Source organism: Nyctereutes procyonoides, unplaced genomic scaffold (assembly GCF_905146905.1).
Source record: "Nyctereutes procyonoides isolate TBG_1078 unplaced genomic scaffold, NYPRO_anot_genome, whole genome shotgun sequence".
Classification (NCBI taxonomy): domain Eukaryota; kingdom Metazoa; phylum Chordata; class Mammalia; order Carnivora; family Canidae; genus Nyctereutes; species Nyctereutes procyonoides.
In genome coordinates, this window is record NW_026575141.1 from 895,826 (window position 1) to 923,127 (window position 27,302).

At 41.5% G+C, this 27,302-nt stretch overlaps 1 protein-coding gene across 2 annotated transcripts in view; it reads right to left on the reverse strand.

The window, feature by feature from the left end:
- EXOC4 (exocyst complex component 4) overlaps nt 1-27,302 on the reverse strand; it is a 746,310-nt gene that overhangs the window by 25,175 nt on the left and 693,833 nt on the right. Inside the window, exon 18 of one of the 2 annotated variants that reach the window (XM_055307534.1) lies at nt 3,540-4,136. The exons of the other annotated variant lie outside the window; for it this stretch is intronic. Within the exon in view, the coding sequence (XP_055163509.1) occupies nt 3,938-4,136 (199 nt within the window). The 3' untranslated portion in view covers nt 3,540-3,937. Of the gene's footprint in view, nt 1-3,539; nt 4,137-27,302 lie in introns of those variants that run through there. 2 annotated transcript variants of the gene reach the window in all.

The following is a 27,302-nucleotide window of genomic DNA, read 5'->3' on the forward strand; positions in this document are numbered from 1 at the left end:
ATGCTTTTTGATTATCTGAGCCTGATTTCTTTTTATAATTCAAAGTGTTTCAGTGAAGAAATAAAGTGACCGTGGTCTCCTTCTGTGAAGGATCCATTCTACTAAAATCCCCTTCAATGGAGCTCCCTAGGATTCAGCTCAGGGCCCTGTGGGGGCGGCTCTGCAGTCTTTGACTGAGAAAACTTGGTCAAAAGCATGGATATCTTCACCCTTTGGTCTTTACCCTTGCTGCTTTTCATCTCTCCTCTTGTTACTATATTCATGCTTCAAATGAGAATCAAATTCTTCTGCCTTGCCTAATTTGACTCACTTTTTCCATAACACTAGGTGACTATCAAACACATAAAACTCGGGGAACCAAGTGCTACACATCCCTCTTGCATGTTACTATAGGAAGAGTCAGCAATTACCCATCCTCCTTGTATTTATACTATTTGCAGTTTTGTTTAAGCCTTAAAACCACCCTACAGTGTAAGCAAACCACTTCCATTTTCAGAGCTAACTACAGCATTGCAAGGTCTGGAAACTACTGCAGGTTATGCAGCTTCAAGTAAGTGGTAGGGCTGGGATCGAAACCTGGGCTTTGCATTTTGTTTCCACTTTGCCAAGTTGCAAAACATGGAAGTTTTGAGAAGAGGCACAAGACCCTTCTCTCTCTACACAATCTGTATGCTGTTGTAAAATTATAGATTACCTACAGGCATGAAGGATCTTTTAGGACCTGTAAATTTTACAAAGCTATTTAATCAAAGAAAAACTCGACTTAGCAGCTCTGAAGATCTTGATTTTATACATAAGTCAGAAAGAAGGGATCTGTATTTCTAGATCTCAGGGGAGGATTACTGAACAAGGCCACCAGACAATCACGGTGGTCTTTCTCTCTCTGAATTATGTCTGTAATTGAACTACAGAGACAACAACTTTTCCTTGGTGGGTCTACTGCTATGAAATCTTATCAAGTAAGAGAGAGATGAGGTACCAGTTGTCACGCCTAAGTCTTAGGTTCATGCTGGAATACAAGTTGCCATTTCCAGGGACCTTCCAACCAACTGAAGTCAGCTGAAGAGCTGTTAAGGCAGCAGTCCATTTCTATTGCTAATCATTGGTTTAGAGGAGGGTGTGTGATATAGTTTGGGCCAAAAAAAACAAAAACAAAAACAAAAACAAAACAAAAACATGAGAGGAGGTCTACAGCATTGTTTCCTTGAGACAAAACCAAAGCACAAGGAGAGAAACTGTCTTTTCCCGCTGGATGTTTTTGTGATGCTTGTCAGTGTAGGAAGCAGCCTGGGACCACTGAGGGGGCTGTGGGGCATGAAGCCAATAGACTTTGAGGAAGGAACAGCAGAGAGCGGGCAAGATAAAATGCATATATACAATGGAGTATTATTCAGCCACAAAAAGGAATGAAGTCCCACCATTTGCAATGACGTGGATGGAGCTAGAGAGGTTAATGCTAAGTGAAATATGTCAGCCAGACCATATGATTTCACTCACATGTGGAATTTAAGAAACAAAGCAAATGAACAAAGAGAAAAAAAAGTTGGAGACAAACCAAGAAACAGACTCTTAGCTATAGAGAACAAACTGATGGTTCCCAGAAGGGTGGGGGATAGGGGGATGTGTGACATAGGTGATGGGGATTAAGGAGGGCATTAATCATGATGAGCACTGAGTCATGACACTGCCCTCTATAATTTAAGTAATTAACTACCTAGACCACTATATTGACTTCCACTAATCTCTTGCTAGCCCTCGCTTTTTAAGAGGAAGCCATCAATGACCCCTCCTTTTTTTTTTTTTTTTAATGATCCTTTTGTAAACTTTTCTTACTCCCTCTCTGGTCCACAAACCACTTTCTATTGGGCCCCTTTTCCTTCCACTGGCTTCCATTTTCTCTTTCAGCTACATTTTAGTTTTGCCTGGGCTGTCCTACAAACAACTGGGTCCCTCCTGCTTTGCTGCATGACGAATGGTGAAAACAGAGAGCATTTACACCAGTGTGCATACCATGCTGCTCCACGCCAGACCTGGTACTGTGTGAGGAGTACATTTCCCTCAGTCATAAGCACTGAGCCTCCTCGAGAGCAGGCTTCTGGAAGTCTGCTTTGATTTCGGACCATGAATCTCTTGTAGTTTCCCCTCCCCCTAAAAATTTCAGATTGGTTTTTCTTTTTTTCTTGCATCCTTTAGATTTATCATAGCTTAAGGTTTTATTTTTATTTATTTATTTATTTTTAATTCTTATTCATACTATCCATCTTCTTGAGGCTTTCCCTTCCCAGAGCCCTTTTCCAGAGGGTATTGTATCCTATCACCACAAACTGGACTGGTTCTTCTCCATGCCAGCTTCAGGGCTGCCCTTTCACTGAGTGGGATCAGATGTTTTTTAGACATAATGTTTTCTAATTTTTTGGTTTATTTACTTGTTTTGCTTGAATACATCCTCAGTCCCCCAGGAAGAAGAGCATGAGAAGTAAACTTTCTGAATCCTTATCATTCTAAAAATGTCTTCATCTTGCCCTCAGTATGGCTGATACACCCCCTGGACATACGTTTCTAGGTTGAAATCATACTTCCTCGGAGCTGGGAAGCAGGATCACTTCATTACTTCCTAGTACTAAGTGCTATTGATCACAAGCCTGACGCCACTGACTTGTTTCTCTACCTCTCTCACTGAAGCTAAAAGCTAAAAGAACTTTACTTTGGGCATTCTGATAATTCACAAGGCTGTCTTTAGGTCAGGCTGTTTTTTTCATGCACTGCACTGGGCCCCCAGTAGACTCTTCTGCTGTGAAGACATGTGCCCTTAGTTTGAGAAAAGTGTTTCTACCAATTTGGCAGTCCTTTCCCTTGCCTTTCATTTTCTCGTCTCTTTTCCTGTGACTCCAATTAGTCGGATGCTAGCCCTTTAAAGACAGGTTGGCTTGTGTTCCTAAAAAGCCTCTCCTCTTGGTGGGAGTGAGTGTGAAGTAGGTAATGCTGAAAGTGCTAACAGGTAAGTTTGTTTCTCTTTAGGATTAGCAGGTGGGGTGCCAACTGTCAGGTGGGAAGCCTCTTTCTCTGATGACACTTGAAGTTTGTTCTGAAGCTGCAACAGCCATACCAGATGTCCCAGCTGTCCCTAAATATTTCTGAAGGTGGCTCTTTCAGGAAAAAAATTCCAGATGCTGGCATTTTGAAAGGCTGAATAAAACAGTGCTGTTATGACATTTTCACATTAATAAAATTGTCATTAACCCCTCTTTTCCGTTTCTCTTGGCATTCCGATTTTTGACTGTTGATTATAAACCTGCAACTTCTCCAAAGCACTCATTGCACATTCTAGTCAGAGGTTTTCCCCACCAGTTTATCCATTAACTGCGTCCCATCTTCTTTCCAGCTTCCAGATATCTGCTGGCTACTTTTGTTCCCCTCCTATTCTTTCTCAGCTATGGATTTATTTCTCTCTGGAAATACAGTTGTGAGGCCTGCCATCGTGAGTCCTATATATTATTTAAACCTTACAAGCTTTGAAAAATATTGGACATGATGCAAAATGTTTTAACATAACTTTTAATGCACGGCACGGAAATTTGGTGTATGGTCAGGGAGAGCATAGTATTGCTGATTGTGAGCACCTAAGCAGGCACAGGGCAAGAAGCAAGTGGACCAAGCTGTCCATTGTGCTTGGAGAAGTTTCAAATTATCATCAACTCCAGAGACGAGTAAAGAAGAGAGATGCTGTGCTCTAACTGGTTGACCCTTAAAGATGTAGGGCTCTTGGAGTCTCCAGGTCCAGTCTCATTGAGAGGCCCAGCTGCTTCTGCAGGTAGCAAGGTGACTATCACCCTCCCTTCACCAGCAAAGCCACCCAGCTCAGGGCTGGGCTGGCCCCAGCTGGTGTCATCGCTATGAGGGTGGTAATGAGCAGTGGCAGTAAAGGGTGTCAGATGGCTCAGAGCCTGGGGTGATGAGCAGCTTCTGCACCTTGATGTGGCATGGAGAGGTGCCAATCAGTCCCATTAGCAGCAGGAAGACAGTGGCAGAGGCAACAGCTTGTTTGTGATGGTGATGACAGCAGCAATAGTGATGACAGGCTGGCAGCTGCCACTGATACCAGAGTGGCAGCCACTGGACAATGACAGCAGCTACAACTGCAGGAGAAAATGGTGATAGGCTTAGGGCAACACACATCTACCACGTTAATATAATATATTGAAAATCACTCAGAATACTGCTTTCTGGGTAACGTGGTTGTAAGAAAAGACCTCGTGCTCCTTAAAGATGCCTATGACAAGGTGGCCTCCTTTGAGCACCAAGGTCAGAGAACCTTCTAAAGAGACGTTGTCACCATCTCTGTATCACTGATTCTCCATTTCAGCTTGCGAGGGGTTCATTTGTTTCTAAAAGGGCTAGTATTTCTAGAAGGGCTGTACTTTTTGTTGTCATCAGGTGGCAATAATGAGTCATCATTTATAATCCCAGAAGGTGTGGATTACTGGGGAGATCAGACACTTAGAATTTTAAATCATGACTTTGTAACTAAACTCACTGTCTACTTATTAAAACAAGCCAAACTGAGAAATTTGGGAGCAAGTGAAAACTCAGAAGAGGAAAAAAAAAATCTTTCTTGCAAATACAAAACAATAGAATTCCTTACATTTCTTTAGCTATTCTTGACTTGATATATCTATAATGGAGTCTTAGATTCTTTCTCTTTCATTAGATGCATCTACTTTAACTTTGGGATTGCTTTTTCTTGAGCAGCCTTCTGCAGCATGGCTCCTTTCCTGTAATAAGAAAGTCTTCCTCCAGCTGGGATGGAAGTGTTTGTCAGATTTCCAACTAGTAATACCCATCGCTAGCCTCCCAAGTGCAATTTTCTCTTTGTCTAGCTGGAAGTTCTGTCATCCTAATTAGCTCCACAATCAACTCCTAATAATGATTTTTAAAAATCATCAGGAGCACTAAAAGTGTTCCCTTACTTCCAGAGGCAGTGTCTGTCCTCAGCCACAGACAGTGATTCCCTTTTGGGGGCAGGAGAAGGAGAAGAGGGAAGGAGGGAGAGAGGGAGAATGAGAGAGGGGATAGAGGGCAGAGAGGGAGAGAGACAAGCTCCCTATCATTCTTTACCACTATTCTCAGTTTTAGGTCTTATTCGGTTTTTAAAAACAGCTTTATTGGGGTATAATTCACATACCATATAATTCACCTACTTCAAGTGTACAATTCAATGGCTTTTATCATCTTTATAGATAATGCGCAACCATCACCATAGCCGAATTTAGAACACTTTCATCGCCTCAAAAAGAAACCCTGTACCTTTTGGCTACCACGCCCCCATCCCCCCTGCTTGCCACCCAGCCCTGGGCAACTACTAACCTACTTTCTGTTTCTATGGATTTCTCTATTCTGGACTTTTATATGAATGGAATTATATAGTATATGATCTTTTGTGACTGTCTTTTTCCACTGAGCATAATGTTTGCAAGATTCACTCATGCACTGCAATCTTTTTTAGCCAAATAATAATCCATTGCGTGGATATACCACATTTGTTTATCCCTTCATCCAGTGATGGACATATGGATTGCTTCCACCTTTTGGTTATTATCCATAATAATGCTATTTATGTACAGGTTTCTGCGTGGACATGTTTTCTTTTTCTTTTGGGTATAGAACCAGGAGTGAATCTTATGAGGTTTTAATGTCCTTTCATATCTTAATCCTCTCCGTTTTAATTGTTATCCCACTGTATTGTTCTCATTACTGAGCCCACCCTGCTATGTCATGTACAGGCACAAACTGGATCTTCATATTTGAAGTTCCAGTAACGGTAAGCTGTCAAGTATGTTCAGTAAATGTGATGTATGAATGGATGACCCCTTGCCAGTCTGTCATAACCACTTAGAGCAACCGATTTCTTTAGGAAATGCTTTAGATATTGAAATCGTTTAAATTATATGCTTTTGTGCTTAAATGTGGCTCTACTCATTAAGGAAATCAGTGGTAAGAAGCTCCCAATGGTACATGGTTCCAAAGATGTGTAAGAGCCTAAAAAAAGGCTGTTTTAAAAGGTCCACCAAGGTGCTAATGTGAAATGGAAGCTTAATGGATACAAAGGAAATATCAAGCCACATATTTGGGATGAGACTGTTATTCCTGACATAAGAAAATATGTTCTTACCATTGGATGATCATGCCTTGGTCTAGACAAGGAACACCCATTGGATGATCATGCCTTGGTCTAGACAAGGATCACCCATTGGATCATGCATGCTTTGGTCTAGACAAAGATTACCCACTGGATGATCATGCCTTGGTCTAGACAGGTCTTCTGCTTCCTATGATCAAACTAAGAAAACTATCCAAGTAGGCGACCTGTACTGGGGTTCGGCTTCCTCCTGCTCCCTCCTGATGGCTTAGAAAAACCACTTTGGGGTTTAGGAATCCTCTCATGCCTACTCACTATTTAGTATAGTATTTATATTTATGGCAAGGTAGCTGAGAATGTTCTTTCAAGGCAGATGGCAGCTGTCTAAATCTGAATAGATTCCTTTCAGGGAGGAAGTAAGAATCTGTTTTTTTGTGAGTGACCCCAACACTAAACTTTTGCTCTCCTTCAAGCTGGTCATAGGTATACAGATTCTCCCTGTCTACCCAGCACTTTAAGGGTGTTTCTCTAAGTCATCGTCATGAACTTGGGCTCAGGAAAAGAACTCGTATGAACATTTTTCTGCGGGAAAATGTTAATCGGAAGCAGCAGATTAGTACCAGAGTTAGCACTCAACAAGGCAGTGTCAACATTCCGACTCCAATCCTGGGCAATTGCACTGTGTCTACTGGTACGGGAGTCCAGCCACCCACCACATTGGTGCTGCCCTAAGAAATCCCGGTTCTCCTACTAAGGATCTGACTTCCTGCGCCTTTGCAACAGAAGTCTCCCCCTCCAGTCTCTCCCTCTCACATAATCACAGCTCTTATATTTTGTTTTGACTTAGAGTTTAGTAGAATTCAGATAGTAATTGTGTTATCATTTCTACTTTAATTTGCTTAAGAAAAAAAAGATTCAAATTGATGTGGGCAGAGCAGATATTTATAGCTAAGAGAGAACATGGCAATACCAATATCAAAAGCTAATAAAACTAATAGTCTTCCTATATTTACTTAATAAGGTTAGGAGTATGTGCAGATAGTTGAACAGAAGGCATAATTATTATCACACAGTAATTTCTGTTTATAAAGAAGTGTCTAGCAGCAATATTCTTCTAGTCTTGGAGAAAGCAAACATTATGGAGGCCGGGGTTAACAAGACACCCCTAGAGTTGTGAAAGAAACTGGGGGGAGAGGTTTAAACCAGTCGAAGAAAATGATGTTGCTTTTCCTGAGATTGCCTGCCACTGCCCTAGGACAGCACTGTGTGTCGGGGCGGGGGTGGGGGGGGAGGGGGGAGATGTGAACCCTGTGAAAGACAACATCAGCCTATGGGAGGTACTGAGTCTTGGGGATGGGGAAGGGGAGTCCTGACCAAGGAGACGGAAAATCTGAGTTCTAGTCCTACCAGGATCATTCCTTGGCCAGTAACTCCAATCTCCCTGAGCCAGTTTCCAGCCTGCTGAAGGGGACAAATGACACCATCTCAAAGTCCTAGATAATGAAGACTTTCAAGGTTTCTGCAAAGACTATATGATGTAAGTAATCTGAGAGCCAATGGAAAGACTCCTCTGAATCAAATTTTTAACTCAATTCTGCCTTCTGCTTTCTCCTTTTGCCAGTCTCAAGGAGACTATAGTAAGTTTTTGCTCTTTCTCTCCTCATACTGCCTCCCATCCCCACTCACTGGGTTTCAGGGAGGGCATGAGGAGGGAGCTGGCCTTGTTTTCTTTTCCTCCTCAGTGTGCCAGAGAGGGGTTCAACTAATTCACATTGGTGGAAACCTTCAGCTTCACAGGAGGATCATAAATACAGAAATGCAGATTACTATTATTTCTGATAATTCAGCACCTACTGTTAATCAAAGTGACAGAGGGCAAGTGAATATATATATTTTTAAGTCTTCTCTTTTGAGATTCCTAACTCTGGGAAATGAACAAGGGGTGGTGGAAAGGGAGGTGGGCGGGGGGTGGGGGTGACTGGGTGACGGGCACTGAGGGGGGCACTGGATGGGATGAGCACTGGGGGTTATGCTATATGTTGGCAAATTGAACTCCAATAAAAATAAATAAATAAATGAATACATAAATAAATAAATATCTTCTCTTTTAACCCTTTGATAACAGTCACCTTGGAACTTTATTTTTGTAGGAGCCCCTCTAACCCTTGAGATATCCGTTCATCATATTCAGGGTTACAAAACAATTCTTCCTTGGATCCAACTAAATTGGAAACTACAAGCTACTGTAGTAACCGAGCTCATGATTTCTTAAAGGTACAGTTTAAGGAGGGCAGCTGCACCCAAAAATTAGACTTTGGGAAGTTCTCTCTCTTTAATTGCTTTTGGTTCTGGACAAAGTGACCTTTCTCTGTCTGTAATATCCTCCTCCTCTAAATTTATCTCACCTCTTTCAAAGTATAGCTCAAAACTGCATTTTTTCTCTATTCCAATCCACTCTGAATAGTGTCCTACAGCACTTCCATCTAGCTCTTTCCATAAAATGATTTTTAAGTGTCTATCTCCTTTTGGCACATAATAAACTTGGTACTTTACTGCTTCTGCCACTGATTTATTATATTTTATTCATTCAGCACACTGTTATTGGGTGTAGGTGTTACATTGCGTTTTTGTTTTTCCAGGCTCCATCCCACTTCTTTTGGTAACAGAAGCTTTCCTTTTTTCTGGAACACTTGCTATGAGGTCAGGGTTGGACCCATCAACTCTTCACAACAGGTGAGGATACATGATGTGGACTGTTCAATCAGAACGCCCCTTCTCCCTGGCTATAGCAATTGGCTCAGAGATGGAGAGGGCCATCAGAGTCTCTCCATGAAATTTGCTGTATACATTTTGGAAAGGAGAAGGTTTCTTTCCCTAAGATTTCCTGCTACAAGTATGATGTTAGCTTGAGGCTACTATTTTTGCCACATGGGGAGATAAGCTATATAATAATAAAGCCAAGCAAGAGCTTGAGAAGAAAGAAAAAAAAGCAAGAGCTTGATTGGAAAGAAAAAAAAAAGGCTGAGTCCTGTTCATATGGTTTGAATCCTTGGATAAAACTATGTCTCAAATCAGTCATCCCTTGGAATATCCCAGTGTCATGATTCAATAAATTCTCTTTTTTGGCATAAGGTTGTTTGGATTTGGTTTCTGTTCCTTGCAACTGAAATAATCCTGACAAATACCTTGGATGCCTACTGTACCAGGCACGGAGCATCTAATCTGCAGCCTCAAGTTCAGATATAGTGGTAGCTAAATCCCAAAGATAACCCCTAATGAACCATGCTTCCATTATTCATGCCTTTATGTAGTCCTCTCCTACACTAAATGTGGGCTAGCCCAGTGACTTGCTTTAACTAACAGAATGTGGTAGAAATGATACTGTGCCAGTCCTGTGCCCAAGCCTTTAGAAAGGCCTGGCAGCTTCTATTTGCATGCATTTGGGAGCCCTAAGTAATCATGTACAATGTATGACTATCCTGATGGAGAAACCACATGCAAGAGTTGTGTGGAAGGTAGAATCTCTGAGACTAAAGGAAGAGAGAAAGAGAGGAACCTAGCCATCTGAACAACCCAGCTGAGCCGAGGCTTCCAGCTGTCCCCACTGGTCACCTAAGACAAGACATCTTGGATGTTTCAGGTCCAGCTGCCATCATGTTATGGCCATGTGAGACACCACCAGACAATCCAGCAGACCCGTACGGGTAAGCCCCAGTCAATCTGCTAAATCAACAGAACTAATGTCATGGTTGTTGTATTGGTACTAAATTTGGGGATGATTCATTAAACAGCAATAGATACTGGAAATATATGCACAGAACTGATAATTACGTTTTCATAGCTATGGGAGCCAAGCCTCAAGGCATGCAAACCAGGTGATTTTCCTTTCTCCTTAAAATATTAAAATTTCTTGATGGATATTTAGGTATACTATAGAATTAGCCGAGATAAAGAGATACAACATAACTTTATATAAAAACTTCAATATCGGTAAGTAATAATCAAATTAAAGTTGAAATGAAAACTTTAATACTAATGAGTAATAATGTAAAACCAAGCTTTGTTGAGGACGGAAAGAATTAAAGGCTAAAACTTACTCAATTCACTAGGTTTTACCATGTATGTATATAATAATCAAGGTTGTAAGTTGCAGAGAAGGACTTATTGAAGGGACACTGGGTAATTCATAGGGGAGCCAGGAGGACAGGGGAATCAGACTGGAGAAGTGAGCAGGAATAAACAAAGGCAGCAGTTGACATCATGGCCAAAATCACCCTAGAATCACTCTGCACAGACAGCCTCATGAAGACACCACCACTGCTGCTAAACACAGAACACCATGTTTTGCTCGCTGGCTATGCCATGGCCACTCTGTTGCCACTACCCCAGGTAACTGGAAGGTGCCACTGCTGCTGATGCCACCTCCTATGATTCTCCATTACCCCTGAACTCGGAGTCCCTAGCTCCTTGATTAATCTGGAGGAGGTGCATCTGATTGGCCTGCTATAGGCTGGGTCCCCATACAGGAAGTAAGCCCCGACATTGTGTTATTATGGTGGTGGATGGGCTCTGTCTCCCTCCAAGGCCATGTTGTGGGGGAATTCTCTACACACCGAAGGAGATTTGGAAGCTAAGTGGTCAAACAATGACAAATGTCAATCATAAATCACTCCTTTTATTTTTCTTTTAAAATGACTAGGTTTGGGGTGCTTGAGTGTGGCTTAGTCCGTTGGGCATCCGACTCTTGATTTCGGCTTGGGTCGTGAGATTGAGCCCTGAGTTGGGCTCTGTGCCTGCTTGGAATTCTCATGTCTCTCTCTCCCTGTGCTCCCCCCCCCCCACTTTTGCTCTCTCTCGTTAAATAAATAAGTAAAATCTTTAAAATGACTGGGTTTTCTATTCATACAAAAATACCTATCTTCTTGCTTTCCCCTGTTTTCTGAATATTTACAATTCACTAAAAAAACACAGTAGCATCTTAAACGCTCTTTAAGGACAACTTCATTTCATTAGTCATTGTATTACCACCATATGTAGGTGTTCTGATACTTGGGGAATTAGGGTTTATGCTTGGCAGTGACCGCCCTCTCCCTGTGCTGTCTGGTCCAGCCTTCCTCCCTGACCTGGACACTCTCTAAGACCTCTGTGTACCAGCTTCCAGGGGCCCTACACTCCTTCCTGCTTCGGTTGAGCCTAACAATAACTGTGATCATTCCTAGACAGGCATTAGGTGCTGTGCCAAAATCTTTTCTGATAATCTTTTTGGCCTCCTTTTGTTTATTCCTGCAGACCTACAAAACATCTTTCAATTTCTTGCAGGGAAGATAAAAAATTGTTACCCCTCCTTGAAGCCCTTTTAACAAGGAACACCCCATCATCACCATTTAATAGAGTCTATAAAAATCACTGAGGCTGTGGTATATCTTCTTGAAATACTAATGCATTACATTGTCATGAGCTGTATAGAACAATAGCTAAAATGCAGATAGATCTGGCTTTGAATCATGGTTCTGTCAGTTGCTAGTTGTGTAGACCCTGGGTTACTTAATCTTTCAGACTCCATTTTCCCATTTGTAGAATGAAAATGCTAATACCTAAGCACACTAGGTTATTATAAGGATTAAATAAGATAATGTGTGTACATCACGTACGTAGAGTGCCTTGCACAAAGTATGTGCTCAATACATAGCGGTTATTGGTAATAATGTTAACAACAGTAGAATAAAAAAAATTAAAGCTATTTATTGTTACTACCTTGTCTTACCTCTATGTGGAAAACTGAAACATTATGACAGAATTACAGTGGTATAAAAACTCCACTGTGCAGGATGGGAAGAAAATAAGGGGTTATAGTTGTAATCAGAGATTCTGACTTAAATTGAGATATCATATTGCCATCAGTTTTTAAAAGAAAGAGTAAACATAATGACATAATGCTAAAACTATACTAAATGCAGTAGTGTTGTTTGATGGTGGATGGGATCTTCCAGTCTCAGGGGCAAATATCACGAACACCAATTATCACTGCAGTGAAAAAGCTCAGAAGTCCCCAGTTAGTATGATTTTCCATACAGAAGAATTATCCAGTAGACAACCAATTAATAAATGAGATAAATAATAAGACACCCCACTCTTACTGCCCTTCTATTTGATTCTAAATATAAATGACAGATTGAAGAGAGAGATTAATATTGGAAAGGGAAAAACTTACTGTTCTAAGTAAGGGACAGCTTGATCCAGGAGATTAAGCAAGACTTTGAAGTTAGGATTTATGACAGCTCACTGATCAGGAATGGACAAGACATTAGAACACAAAATCTTAATATTCATATTATAGGAGTTAAAAGGAAATATGAGCATGTATAGTTCACATTTTTAGGGGTGAGCCAGCCTTGGGGCTAACGGCAAGATACCTACCTGTGATAATATATCATGCTGGCTAGCAAAGGGTCCTCACTACTCCATCTGCTTGGGTAAGGATCTCTTTTAAGATAGCTGTCAAAAGGATATTTCTCTCTTATTCTGCAGGTGAGCTAACAAAGGGGTCAGTGTCATCCAAGCAGATCCATGCAGGTCCTATTGAAAAAAAAAAAAAAAAAAAAGGACCCCAGGAAAGGAGCTGCAGATTTGATTGGAAATTTTTCTTCCTTCCTTTCTTTCTTTTAATTTAAAAAAGGGAAAAGTGCTATTACAGGCTCCTTGGCTTCGGGGCCCGTAATTTAAACATATGCTATTGGTGAGAAGAAACCTCAGAATGCCTGAGAGCACATTCTTTCCTTCTGCACCACAAACAGTAAATATTTAAGGCTCATTAGAGAAACTGGCAAATAGCTAATAGCCAATAGCTACAAAACTTAACTAAGGCAATCAGCTCCCTGGCAGACATATGCTTCCCTTGTTCAAATGTTAGTTATGTGTCATTATCATTTCAATACTTTCATCCCTGGAGAACTAGGAAACCAAGAAAAGAAAAAGGCAAAATTTCTGAAAACTGAAAAATAAAAATGCTCCTATGCTATATAATTAAAGTTAACAAAAGAAACAGACCCACTGCCACGTACATGGAGCAGAGAGAAGCTGAAACTTCAGATGACTGATTTATCACAGCAAGTAATTACTTTCTGTTTTTCACAAACATTTGAAACCTATTATTACTTTCACAGCAGCACACATCAACAGAAGACTGTCACCTAAGGGAGAATTGGGGGAACTGGGCTGTAATTAATTTCTGGCCGAACCTATCCACGAAGACTTTAATGTTGTCAATAAAGTGCTCCAGCCACTAAAAGCCCCCAACTTCTCCCCTCCCTCTTTGGTGGTCCTCAGCGCCCCCAAAATGTTCATCAGAGTCTTTGTGGAAGAGAATGCTGCAAGGAGAAGGAGATGGGGTGCAACTGCCTGTGGCAGAGGGGAGGTCATGGCTCTACTCCTTCCCCTGACCCAGGTATTGAGAGAGAGAGAGAGAAAGATGGGTTGGTCACTCATGAGCTGGCCTCCCTCCCCCCCCCCCCCCCCCCCCCCCGCCCCAGTTTGTTCTTGCTCCTCATTAGGCTCCATCTGCATTTGACCAAAATAGGAGGTGGGCAGTTCTTTGGCAGAATTTAAACATGTAGATGCCAGGCAGTGGAAATCATTATGGCAACAACCGAAGCCTAGATCTTTAAAGGTTAGAACACAAAGATTAAGAGTGCCTCCAGGAAAAAGTGAAATGGCTGATCTGAATAAAACCTTTCCATCAACCGGAAAACCACAGCGCGGCAAAGGAGATGAAGAGCTACAGCAGATGTGACATTTATATTTTTGAGCACCTACATGTTTATTTTTTGAATTACCATTCAGAGCCTTATTGGACCTTTATAGGTCAGGCAAAAGCAGTAGCCAGCTTCTGTCTGTCTTACCCTCCAGGAGGTGTGGTGTGCAAATGCCTCAACAGCAAGCCTGACTGGAAGAAACTGGCCTCTGCAACTCATGCCTTCATTCACTCATATACACAAATGCGTTCATTTGTCTGTTCAGTCACCAAATATTAAAAGTGCAGGTACTGTGTATCTCAGAAATCTTTACGGTACCTTTATGGAATTAGATTGAAGTTCATTTGTTACCTTTCAAAAACCTTCCTGTAATAGTCTTATCTGAGAGCTGGTAGTCAAGGTGGCGCTCTGGACCTCTGAGCCCCATCTCTAGCTCTACCTCGTGCAAACTCTGGGTGAGTCATATCTACAGCTGATCTTCTACTTGGAGCCTTATTTTTATTTTTTATTTATTTAGTTATTTTTAGGATTTATTTACTTGATGTACAGAGAGAGAAAGAGAGCGCACAAGCAAGGAGAGCTGCAGGCAGAGGGAGAGGGGGAAAGAGACTCCCCGCTGAGCAGGGAGCCCAGGATCATGACCCAAGCCAAAGGCAGATGCTCAACCGGCTGAGCCACCCACGTGTCTCCAGAGTCTTATTTTTAGACAAGGAAGCTTCAGCTAACAGAGCTGAAGGGACTTGCCCAAGTTTATACCATAATCATGGACTGAATCTGTTTATTGGCCACTTTCTAGATCAGTCAAGTACTGATTAGTTCATCCCAAAACTTCCAAGAACACAGCTTGACCCTGCCTCAAAACAGTCCTCATTGTTGTTGTCACAGTCCTCATGGTTGTCATCATCATCATTATGGTGACTGCCCTGAGGGGTGATGTTAATGACTCCACTTAATCCAGAACAGGGCTTTCAGGCAGGTTTTACTTTCACTGCCTAGAGTGGGAGGAAGAAGGATTATGGGGACTAAAGGAGAATAAGGGGCTGAGAGAGAAACAGCCTAATGTGAGTCTCAAAGGACATGAGGGTAGGCCAGTATTTCTCTAAGAGCGTCCAAGAACCATCTGCATCAGGCTCGTCTGGGCACTTGTTTGTTTTTTTCATTTTTAAAAAAGATTTTATTTATTCATGAGAGACACAGAGGGAGAGACAGAGACATAGGCAGAGGGAGAAGCAGGCTCCACGTAGGGAGCCCGACCTGGGATTCCATCCCAGGACCCCAGGATCAAACCCTGAGTCAAAGGCAGACGCCCAACCACTAAGCCACCCAGGTGTCTCCTGGGCACTTGTAAAGTAAGCTTAGATTCTTGCTCCCTACCTGCCCCCCACCCCACCTTCTAGATCTGAATTTTTAGGGACGGAGTCAAAGAATTCCATTTTTAAAAAAAGTCCCATATCAAATTCTTATATCATCTAGCCTTTGAGAACCACTTGGTTACTGTGCTTGGTGTTTTAAGAATACACATGTATGTACCTGGGATCAATGATAGAGTTTACCTGTGATATGATCAGGTGCTAGTTCTAATTTATGGTATGGTTCTCAGAGAGTATTCCTTTTCTTTCTTTCTTTTTTTTTTTTTTAAGATTTACTTATTTGAGAGAGAGAGAGAGAGAGAGAGAGAGAGAGACATTGCAAGCACATGTGTGGGGAGAGAGGGAAAGATCTCAAGAGGACTGCCCACTGAGCATGGAACCTGATGGGATGTGGGGCTCCATCTCACGACCCGGAGATAGTGACCTGAGCTGAAATCAAGAGTCAGATGCTTAACAACCAACTGAGCCCCCCAGGAGCCCCACGAGAGAGTGTTTTTGAATGTTAAATGTTATTGCTCCAGGAAAATTGCTTGGAAGAGGTACAGAAGACCAACAATGCAGTGCACTACCGAGTACCGGATGGCTGGGCAAAACCAGCCCTACCTCACACATTCCAGGGCAGGAGGGGTCTGCAGAGCCCTCTACAGTGACACTGCTAATGAAAGCTAATTAAAAGTGCCAGAGATCAGAGCTTGATGGAAATCAAGAGGGAAAGACAACCAGAAAAAATAAAGGAAAACAAAACATTTGAGAGCTAGGAGCCTAATTGAAAAAGGAAATCATATTTTAAATAAAGCAAACAACACCAAAGAAACAAACAATCCAATCATGAAATGGGCAAAAGACATGAAGAGAAATCTCACAGAGGAAGACATAGACATGGCCAACATGCACATGAGAAAATGCTCTGCATCACCTGCCATCAGGGAAATACAAATCAAAACCGCAATGAGATACCACCTCACACCAGTGAGAATGGGGAAAATTAACGAGGCAGGAAACCACAAATGTTGGAGAGGATGCGGAGAAAAGGGAACACTCTTGCACTGTTGGTGGGAATGTGAAATGGCGCAGCCACTCTGGAAAACTGTGTGGAGGTTCCTCAAAGAGTTAAAAATAGACCTGCCCTACGACCCAGCAATTGCACTGCTTGGGATTTACCCCAAAGATACAGATGCAATGAAATGCCGGGACACCTGCACCCCGATGTTTTTAGCAGCCATGTCCACAATAACCAAACTGTGGAAGGAGCCTCGGTGTCCATCGGAAGATGAATGGATAAAGAAGATGTGGTCTATGTATACAATGGAATATTCCTCGGCCATTAGAAACGACAAATACCCACCATTTGCTTCAACGTGGATGGAACTGGAGGGTATTATGCTGAGTGAAGTAAGTCAATCGGAGAAGGACAAACAGTGTATGTTCTCATTCATTTGGGGAATATAAATAATAGTGAAAGGGAATATAAGGGAAGGGAGAAGAAATGTGTGGGAAATATCAGAAAGGGAGACAGAACATAAAGACTCCTAACTCTGGGAAACGAACTAGGGGTGGTGGAAGGGGAGGAGGGCTGGGGTGGGAGTGAGTGGGTGACGGGCACTGAGGGGGACACTTGACGGGATGAGCACTGGGTGTTATTCTGTATGTTGGTAAATTGAACACCAATAAAAAATTAATTTATTAAAATAAAAAAAAAGAAACAGGAAAAAAAATAAAGCAAACAGAGACCCAATATTTACCAAATGAGAACCCTGATTCCATATGGCTAAGAACATACCTGGGCTTTGGTGTTGGACTGACCTAAGTTTGAATCCTAACTCTTATCATTATTATGTAAACTGAGAATTTGCTTAGCCTCTTTAAGCCTTAGTTTTTTCATCTAGAAAATGAGGTCATAATAGTTACATAGAGAGTTTCAGGGAGGATTTAGTGAACCAGCAGAGGTAAAGCACTTCTTATGGTTCATGTCATGTACTGAGTTTAATTATATAATAGTAATAATAATGGGTCTTAAAACAGCACTGCAAGAAAGTAATTTAGGCCTCTGGGTAGTTTACAGTAAAGGTGGTTGTTTTCTAGAAGCTATCCTTGTTTCAGTGAAAATGGTGTGAAGTCTAAAGTCTGTAAGGCTAGGCACATGTTTACTTCTTGGTAACTGTTCCTATATTTAGCTAAGGATGCTCTCTGAAACGTATGTGTAAATTCATATGTATCAAACACTTTGAAACGCAAATCATATTCACAAACATCTTAGATTGCTGTTACAGAGCAGCAGAGGGGAAAAAAAACCCACCCAGAAACCAAAAACAAAACACAATTACGGTAACTAGTCATAAGAATTGTCTAATGGGAAAGGTGCGGGGGAAGAAGTCTGGCCTTGGTATGGTTTGTATGGGGTCATAGCTCGGCTTTTATAGCTATAGCAAATGTGCCTGTTTCCTATATTTAAGCACCAAAATTAAACAGTATATCTTCATTTACAAAACAAGAAAGGTCAGCTTCCAGCTTCCAGTTATTCAGTAAGAATTCTAATAAGGTCAGTAAATGATCATTCTTGGGCTTGAGTCAAGAATAAGCTTCATATCTTTTCAGTACGTGTCTTTTTAGCACAATCATTTCCTGGCAGAAAAATGGCCTCGTTGGGTGAATTAATTTAATTTCCTAACGATGACAACTACAAAGGTAGTGCAGGGTATATAAATAGCACAACTGGATGAGAGATTTTGGGCAAGTCACTTCTGACTTCCATTCCCTGGGATCTTTATTGGAAATAATACTGCCTGTCATCTATGCTAATCTCTGAATCATTCCAATTCCAGCACATGTGCTACAAAGGGAGGACTACAACTATCTGCCAATAGTCTTGAGGAACCCTAATATATAGACATTATATATGTACAGGGTATGGTGACATTAATTGAGCATAATCAAAAGAACTCTCACTTAAAGCCTCCTACATAAGATATGACCAATCAAACATCAATACGGGCAGGCATTATTTTTGAGAGCTTTATAAATACTCATTTTGGGGGGTACTCTCTGGGGGATAAAGAGTCCTCATTAAACAATTAATTAGAGATCAGTTAATTGCTAGAAGGTATGGAACCTACTATAAGTGTAATAAACACAGAAAAAGTAGATCAAGTAGAAAGAAGGATGGTCAGAAATAGTGTAGCAAAGTCAAATGAAGGTTTAATTTGGGAGATGTAATATTATTTAAATCTACTTATACAAATTTTAAAGAAAATTTTTTTAGGCAACAAGCCATACAAATTTTTGTTTTATTATTATATTTTATTAATGAGTATATTTCCTTCTCCCAGGGAGCAAAAGCTATTTATACCATCATATTTCCCAATTTACTCTGGCCCCTAGGAAAGTCAGGGCTAGCTTTGTACCACTGTTAAATTCCAGAAATATAACAGAATTTTTAGGGGGCACTACTATTAAAAGAATTTTGGTAGCAGACCGATGTCTCCTATAATTTTAATCAAAAATCCCCACGATAAATAATCTTGAGTCAAAAATCTGGAGTTTTACAGGTAGAGGTTTGAAAAGGGATAGGTTATCCCAGAATTGGAGAAGTGGATAAGACCAAGGACAGACTAAAGGTGGGAAAAAACATAAGCAGAGAAAAGACTGTGAAAAATATACGCATATGTATCTTTTCAGAAACAGAATTGCTCTCTGGCAATCAAATAACATTTTATCTAATAGGTAAGGGCATTTCATATTTTCAGCCAGGCCACCCCCAAAGCCTCCTTCAGAGGCAGTATCCACTGCTGATTCATGTGAGTGATGGGGATTTAGGGAACCACAGATACGCATCCGTCTGGATGTCTGTGGGTGTTTCCAGTAGATGGCAGCATGTCATTGCTAATTCCTGTCAGCCTATACCCTGGGCAGTCCAAAAGGGAAAACCCACACCTTTTCTGCAGAAAACCAAAGAGCTGTTCCTTGTCCAAGAGGTTTGTGGGAAGAAGTCAGCCTCAACAGCGGCCTTGGAAGGAATTCCATATTCTCGGCCATGCCAGGGATCATTCTGGGCCTTAGACACAACACAGGGTCAAGGATAAAGCACGGGGTTGAATTGATACACGTTCAGTTTCTAGGCTGGCTTTGTCATTCACTCTGTCACCTAAATAGTTTGCCTCAGAGAGGAGCTGGAGAGGTTCAAATGGGAAGATGCTTTAATTTACTGGGAAGATCAATTTATGGGGAAAGGACCATTTCTGGGCAGGCAGCACGTTCATGGTCTGTCCTTTTCTGCTCTTGCGCTGCAACACCATCCCCTTCCTGTCCTCTTCAGAGGCTCCTTTTCCTTCTCATGTCCTAACACGTTGGTATTCCCCAGGGCATGGTCCTCCGTTTACAGTGCTCATTTCCTTGATGGTTTCACACCATAATCTGAGGCTGATGACTCCCCACCCACATCTGTTTGTTCAATACAGCTCCTTCCACCCCCAGCTTCTAGCTCAAGTGTCTAGTTGCATGTGAGACATTGTCACAGGCAGCCGACATTTGTCATGTCCACTGGTGACCTCCATCAAACCTCCCTCTCCTTCCTCCTGGAGGCTGATTTTTTTTTTTTTTACATACCTAATTGGCTTTATTCAATGATTTCTGCATTGGGCAACCGCCCACCTAGCAGATAGAAGGGTACTCCTAGGACCCACTTAGCTACCTATGTCAGAAGGTACCTTGATTCCTTTTTCTTTATTCTCATGGTTCCATCACTGTCTAAATCCTGCCAATTTTAGCTCCCACCCACTTCTCAACTGTGTCTTCCATCTCCCTCCACACGGACCTCGTTCAGGCCCTACTCTCTCGCCAATCACCTTCCACTTGGTTTGCAGGGCCTGCAGTTTTATCATCCTCCTCTCCACTTCCTCCCCTAGCGGCTCAAGGAATCTACTTAGAATACAGGCCTGACTGTCCTGCTCTTCCCCTGAATCCATTTACCCTACAGGATCGAGTCTGAACACCTTAACATCCTCCCCTCCCCGCCAAGGATTTATGAAATGCCTACTACAGGCCAGGTCCAGGGCTAGAGAAGTGAACAAGAGTCCTTGTCTTAGGCAGCTCACATTCTACTTTCCACAAACAGGTAAGGAGCGAACGAACAAGTAAATGGAGAATAGGTAAGATGGTGATATGCGCTAAGAAAAAAATGCATCGGGGTAAGTAAGGAAAACAGGGCGTCCAGGGGGGAGAGGGAGACATGTTTTCAAACTTTCGAGAGGAGGCCTGTGAGGAGGTGGCAAGTGTGGTGAGCTCACCGGAGGCTAGCTCTGCTCTCCTCTTGCCTCATCTTCTACTACTTCCTTCCTCAAGCATCTGCTCCACTCGCCCTGAACTGCCTTTTCTGTTCAAAATGGCCCTCCCTTCCCCGCTGGATAACTCTGCTTAAGATTAATATCAAGCATCACCTCCTCCAAAAACTCTGCCTTGATCTTCTACCTCCCTGATAGATTGGGGAAACTCAAAAAGTTAGATATTTCCAACAAATCTCCCTCCTCCACCCCACCCAATCCATGTAAGCAGAAAACATGGGCTACTCATTTCCTGTGATGGGAAGCTTTAAGCTTTAAAGTTCAACCTCTTTTTTTTTTAAGATTTTATTTATTCATGAAAGACAGAGATAGAGATAGAGATAGAGATAGAGATAGAGAGAGAGGCACAGGCAGCACAGGGAGAAGCAGGCTCCATGCAGGGAGCCCGATGCAGGACTCGATCCCGGGACTCCAGGATCACACCCTGGGCCAAAGGAAGGCACTAAACTGCTGAGCCACACACGGATCCCTCAAACCTCTTTTTTTTTTAAACAGCTTTATTGAGATACAATTCACTCACTGAAAGTGTACATTTTATACATCCTTTGTATACTCATAGGGTTCTGCAACCATGAGTACCATCTATTTTCGGACATTTTCATTACTCCAAAGGAAACCCATGTTCCCATTTTCTCCCAACCCTCCAGCTCTAAGTAGCCACCACTCTATTGTCTGTCTCTCTATAACTTTGCCGACTTTGGACATTTCATATGAATGGAGTCATACTGTATGTTCTTTTGTGACCAGTTTCTTTCATTTAATGCAATGTTCTCAAGGTTCATCCATTTGTTATTATGTATTAGTACTTTTCTTGTGATAGCTGGAAAATACCCATTGTGTGGGTTTATCACATTTTATCTAGTGCTTGATGGGTATCTGGGTTGCTTCCACTTTTTGGCCGCCACGACAATTTGCGTACAGATTGTTTTGTAGATGCATGTTTTCATTTCTCTTGAGTTAACAACTAGAAGAGGCACTGTCGGGTCATATGGCAAGTCTATGGTAAGTTTTACGTTTTGAGGACCTGATGAATGTCTTCCAAAGCTGCTATGCCTTTTTACATTCCTACCAGCAATGTATGAGGATTCGAGTTTCTCCACATCCACTCCAATACTTGCTGGGGTTGGATTGTCTGTCTTTTTGATTGGTGGGTGTAAAGTGATTATCTCATTGTGGCTTTGACTTGCATTTCCCTAATAACATCTTTTCATGTGTACATCAAGCATCTTTTCATATGTGTATGAGCCTTCTCTATATCTTCTTTGGAGAAATGGCTACACAAATCCTTTGCATATTTTTTAGTAGTTTTTCCCAATAGTTTTAGACTTACAGAAGAATCGAGAAGATAACACAAAGATTTCCCATATAACTTACACCCGGTCTCCCTATTATTAACATCTTATATTAGTATATTTATCACAACTAATAAATCAATATTGATTCTTAACTGAAGTCCACAGTTGATTGACATTTTCTTAGTTTTTACATAATGTTTTTTTTCTGTTCCAGGATCCCATCCAGGACACTGCATTACATGTAGCTGTCATGCCTTCTTATTTTATTTATTTATTTATTTATTTATTTATTTATTTATTTATTTATAAGAGAACATGAGCAGGGGGAGGGGCAGAGGGAGAGGAACAAGCAGACTCCCCAATGAGCAGGGAGCCTGATATTGGGCTCAATCCTAGGACCCAAAGGTCATGACCTGAGCTGAAGGCAGATGCTTAACCAACTGAGCCATTCAGGCATCCTGTCATGCCTTCTTAGTCTTCTTTTGGCTATAAACATTTTTCTCAGATTGCCCTTGTTTTTCATGACCTTGACAGTTTCAAGCAGTATTGGCCAGGTATTTCTATAAATTCTGGATACAAGTCCCTTATCAGATATATGATATGCAAATATTTTCTCTCATTCTTTCAGTTGTCTCTTCACTTTCTTGATTCAATCTCTTATTGAGCTAAGCAAATACGGTGTGTTGTACTTCTCCATATAAACCTGTGTCCTGAGGAGGCATTTCAGGCAAGGTTGATTTCTTCTTTGGTTCAGATTCCAAATGGTTGCTTCTTTACCAGTGATTTTTCTGTTAGCTTCTGTGATGATGTTCCTCTGTATGTGTATTACACAGGGGATATAGGGCTTCGCTGGTTAAGTAAGTTTATATAGAACAGTTCCAAAGGTAAACGAGAGTTGTTGGAAGGGAGTCTAGGGCTGTAGAAGGGAGATGTGGGGCATGTAGGAGCAGAGACTGACCTCCATTAAAAATAAAACCACTCAGTGACCTAAGAGAGATCACAGCTCCTCTTCATTGTGGGAAACATAATGAATATATATGCTAGGAAGAGCAGGGCTTTCTTAGTGACTAATATGTAAAGAGAAGTTTCTAATTTGGTCTTCTATACATCAACCCAGAAATACTCTAATTGCATTTTTGTTTGCCATAAATGCATCAGACCCTACCAAAGAAGTGAGGAGGGAGAAGCCTGTTCCCAGAGCTTGTTTCTGCAGTAGGCGTAGAGAAGCTTGAGTGCAAACCAAAGCATTTCACTCCTCTTATCAGGGCCCAATTCTCTGTCCTGAGCTCATTTAACCTACTGGCACCACTTGACACAGAAGACACTCTCCTCTTAACACATTTTCTTCTGGGACACAGATCTCTCTCCTGCTATCTTCCTGCCCCTTCTCAGGTTCCCTGGCTTGTCTGTCTTGAGCACTCCAACATCTCAATGGTGGACTGCCTACCCAAGGCCCAGTTCTTGGATGGCCTTTTTTCTCTGCTTGTGTTCTCAATACGATCTCATCTCTCATTCCATCTTACGGCTTTAAATCCCGTCTATATGCTGATGATTCCCAAACCCCTATTTCCAGCCCAGACATCTTTCCCAAATTCAGATTTGTATGTTCAGCTCTCCATGATTTCTATTCGGTTGTCTGATGTGCATTTTAAACTCAGTATTTCCAAAGCCAAACTCTTGATAGCCCCTTCCTAGCTGTCCTGTTCCCACCTCCCAAACTCAGCCTGTCTTTCCCGTTGTCTGGCTCATCTTCTTTTCAGTAAATCAAAACTCCATCCTTTGAATTGCTCAGAACAAAAACCTTGCAGCCACTGGCTGACTTCCAATCCCTCAGCAAATCTTGTCAGCTCAACTTTTAAACTATATCCTAATCTGACCACTTCTCATCTTCTGCACTGCCACCATCTTGGTTTGATTCACCACCATCTTTCACCCAGGTTATTGCAATAGTTTCCTGACAGCTCCTTCTGCTTTTGCCCTTGTCTGCAACCTCCCCTCCCGAAATGTCTATTTACAACACAGCAGCCAGGAGGGTTTCTTTCACAGTGTAAGTTACATTAGGGCGGTCTTCTGTTCCAAACCATCTGATAGCTTCCTACCTTACTCAAAGTGAAAGCCAATGTTATTGCAACAGTCTTCAAGATCTCAGCTTCTTAGAATAAACCTGTGACATGATCTCTGACTTTTTCCTTTGCTCATTCACTTCAGCCATACATTCTGGCCTTTCTGCTATTCTTTAAATGCCAAGCATACTTCTCCCTTTGGTTCTTTCCTCCTACATGTCTTTTCCTCATATGCTCTTCCCTGAGATAATCACATGGCTTTGCTCCCAGTTTTCCTTTAGGTCTTTCCTCAAATGTTACACATCATTAAGGGCTTCTGTGACCACTCTAAAATTGTGGGTTACCTTTATTAGACCCTGGAATACTCTCTTCCCCCTTTCCATGCCTCATTTTTCACCATAGCATATATCATCATCTGAGATACTTTACATTTTGCTTATTTATTAGTCTTAATTGCCTGAATTACAATAATGTAAATTCAGTGCCCAGCCAGACTTCTTCCGTGACACAGTGCCTGGACTCCTGGGTTCTTTCAGAGACTCAGTTCTGGAGAAGTGCATGGCAGCTCAGGATAAGATGATTTCTGATGAAAGGAACTAAAAAGGCACACTCCTAAATCCCTTCCATTTTCTAGTTAATGTGCAGTCATTTTTCCAGGACAAAGTATTGTCTTGAGTCTGAAAACACACTCTGGGGTCAAAAGGGTCAAAACCACAGCAGAGATCATTATCATAGGGGACAGGGTTTCTCTGTAATTCTGGTGATTATACAGGTTCTGCTGATCCTTTGCTTACCCGAGATTTATCCTCCTACTGGAGAGAGAGTAAAGGTGTGTAGAAAAAGGGATGGACAGCAGTGCTACAAGTAGAAGAATCAACAGAAATGGAATCACTCCAGATTCCTCTTTATTACATAAAGGGTGTTTGAATTTTCCACTGGCCAGGGAGGCTCTGGAGGTGAAAAACCACAAGAGCCTTGCAACTTTTTAAGTAAGTTTTATGACACATGGCAACTAGTGATTAATTACTGTGTTTGAAGATAACATTCCTATAGAGATTTGCTGGAAATACAGATGCTGTCCATGCTTGATTAGACACTGCTTACGGAACGCTGAGGCTCGCTGCTGCAGTCTGTTATTTCTGGCTATTTTGGTGTAGCTGTTAGATTTATTTTACACAGCTTCAAATTCAGTGGAATTGATGGAACCCATTTCATGAAGCCCGTCCCTACCAAAAACAGGAACAGAAAAAAAATAAGGCTATAAAGTGTGTCTATGTGTGTTTGTATGTAGGGGAGTAACAGCAAATGAGGGAGAAAGAGACAATGAATGGCAGGGATATATGATTCCTTTTGTCAAGTGCTTTCTGCTCTAGAAGGATGCTGTTCTTTAGAAGTGCGTAAGAAAACTGACCCATGTAAGCTAATTAAAGAACTTTTCAGGGCATTAAAGACTGACTAAACTTTGTCATTATCCAAGCCTTTCACCAACAGCAAAAGAAGCCTTGGTTGGAAACCTATCCACTCCTCCAGTATACACGATGAGCACCCACTCTGACCCAGGCACTAAGTAAACAAACAGAAAGAGTTTTGGTCTCTTGGGACATACAAATCTAATAAGGAGAGGTCTTCTCAGGGGCATCTGGGTGGCTCAGTTGGTTAAGTACCTGATTCTCGGTTTCTGCTAAGGTCATGATCTCAGGGTTGTGAGATCGAGCCCCATGTCAGGCTGCCCACTCAGTGGGGAGTCTGCTTGGGATTCTCTCTCCCTCTGTCCTTCCCTCTGTGCCACATGCTCTCTCTCTCTCTCTCTCTCTCTCTCTCTCTCTCTCTCTGAAATAAATATATAAATCTTAAAAAAAAAAGGAGAGGTCTTCTGAACCAAGATTGGAAGGATAGCATCATCCAATGCTACATATTTATGCTGCCTATATTTCCTTTCATAGTCCATTAAGAGTAAAGAGCAATAGTTGTAGTACCTCTCCAAAGGGGTCACATTTCAGCCCATACCCACTTCCTTGGACATCATTCACAAATCCAACTATAAGAGGCATGGCTCAGTTGCCATTCAATTCCTGAAGAAACACTGCTGGCACACAGCCCGCTGATGCCAACCTCAAGATGGCCCAGTCAGTATTTCATTATTCAGATGCTGGTTTTTTAGTACATGTTCAGGCCCCATACTGTCTGCCAAAAACCGTTAATTTACTTATTTCAGCTAAATAAAAAAATCATTTAAAAAAGGATGATTGAATTTAAGAATTATATTCCTCAGAGAATTAGTAATGCTCTTCTGTATCCCTCGGGCCTCCATGTTCTTAACTTCCCCTTGTCAATGTTATTATGAATAGACTAATTCAATAATGAGATCATTCCCCATAAGAGCAACCAAATAAATGCAGTATTCAGTCACACCTGGTTTCCTTAATCTGTGCAAAGAAGGCCTTCTACCAAATTTAGCCTAAAGTAGGGAATTTAATGAACACACCCACCCATATACTCACAAAAAGGAAGAACAAGACCGGGAAGAAGGACGGAGAAGCAGAGGAACAGGGTAGCCATGGAACAAATGGAGGGCTAGATTGGAGAAGAAAAGTTAAAAAAGGAAGATCTACGGTTATCTTCTTTCAAAACAAAGACCCTAGCATATAGATCTTGATAACTGTCAAAGTAATGCAATATTTCATCATTTCCTGAAATGTCTTAAAATGGTTTCAAATTTTCCAGAACTTCTTGAGGAATCAAAAAATCGAATGGAATGATATGAGAGTACAAATGTTGGGCAGGAGAATTCTAGACTATTGAAAACGAATGACTTCCTAGCCATTAAGGGGTTTACAAAATAATTCACCAAGGTACAAACAGGAATAAAGCACTAGGATACCATAATCATCATCGATCCTCTTCAAAACTGTTTTTGCTTTCCTCAAAGTACCAAAGGTCTGATGATTTAAGTAAAGTATAGATAGTGTTGAGACCACATGAAGAGAGGATAAAACCACCTCTCAAATTGGAAAAGTGTATTATAAAGAAGCATTAAAAATTGAGATCAGCAAACCCAGGACAGGGAAAGTAAGAGTGCTGTTTGAAAGAAGAGCCTTCAAGGACATGAAGGGTGAGTATGGTTCACGATGAGTAACCACTGTCCCCACAATGAAAACAAGAAGAGAAGAAGGGTTCAAATGGGAAAGAGAAAAGAGATGAGGAAAAGACTCATATAAACATACATTTTACACGTTATTTATGAGGGGAAAAAAGGGGAAAAAATCCTAATGTTTACAAATGTGCAAATGATTAAATAATGGCTAATTTATATCGTGGAATATTTGTTCAGGTATCAAAAGTAATACAGTG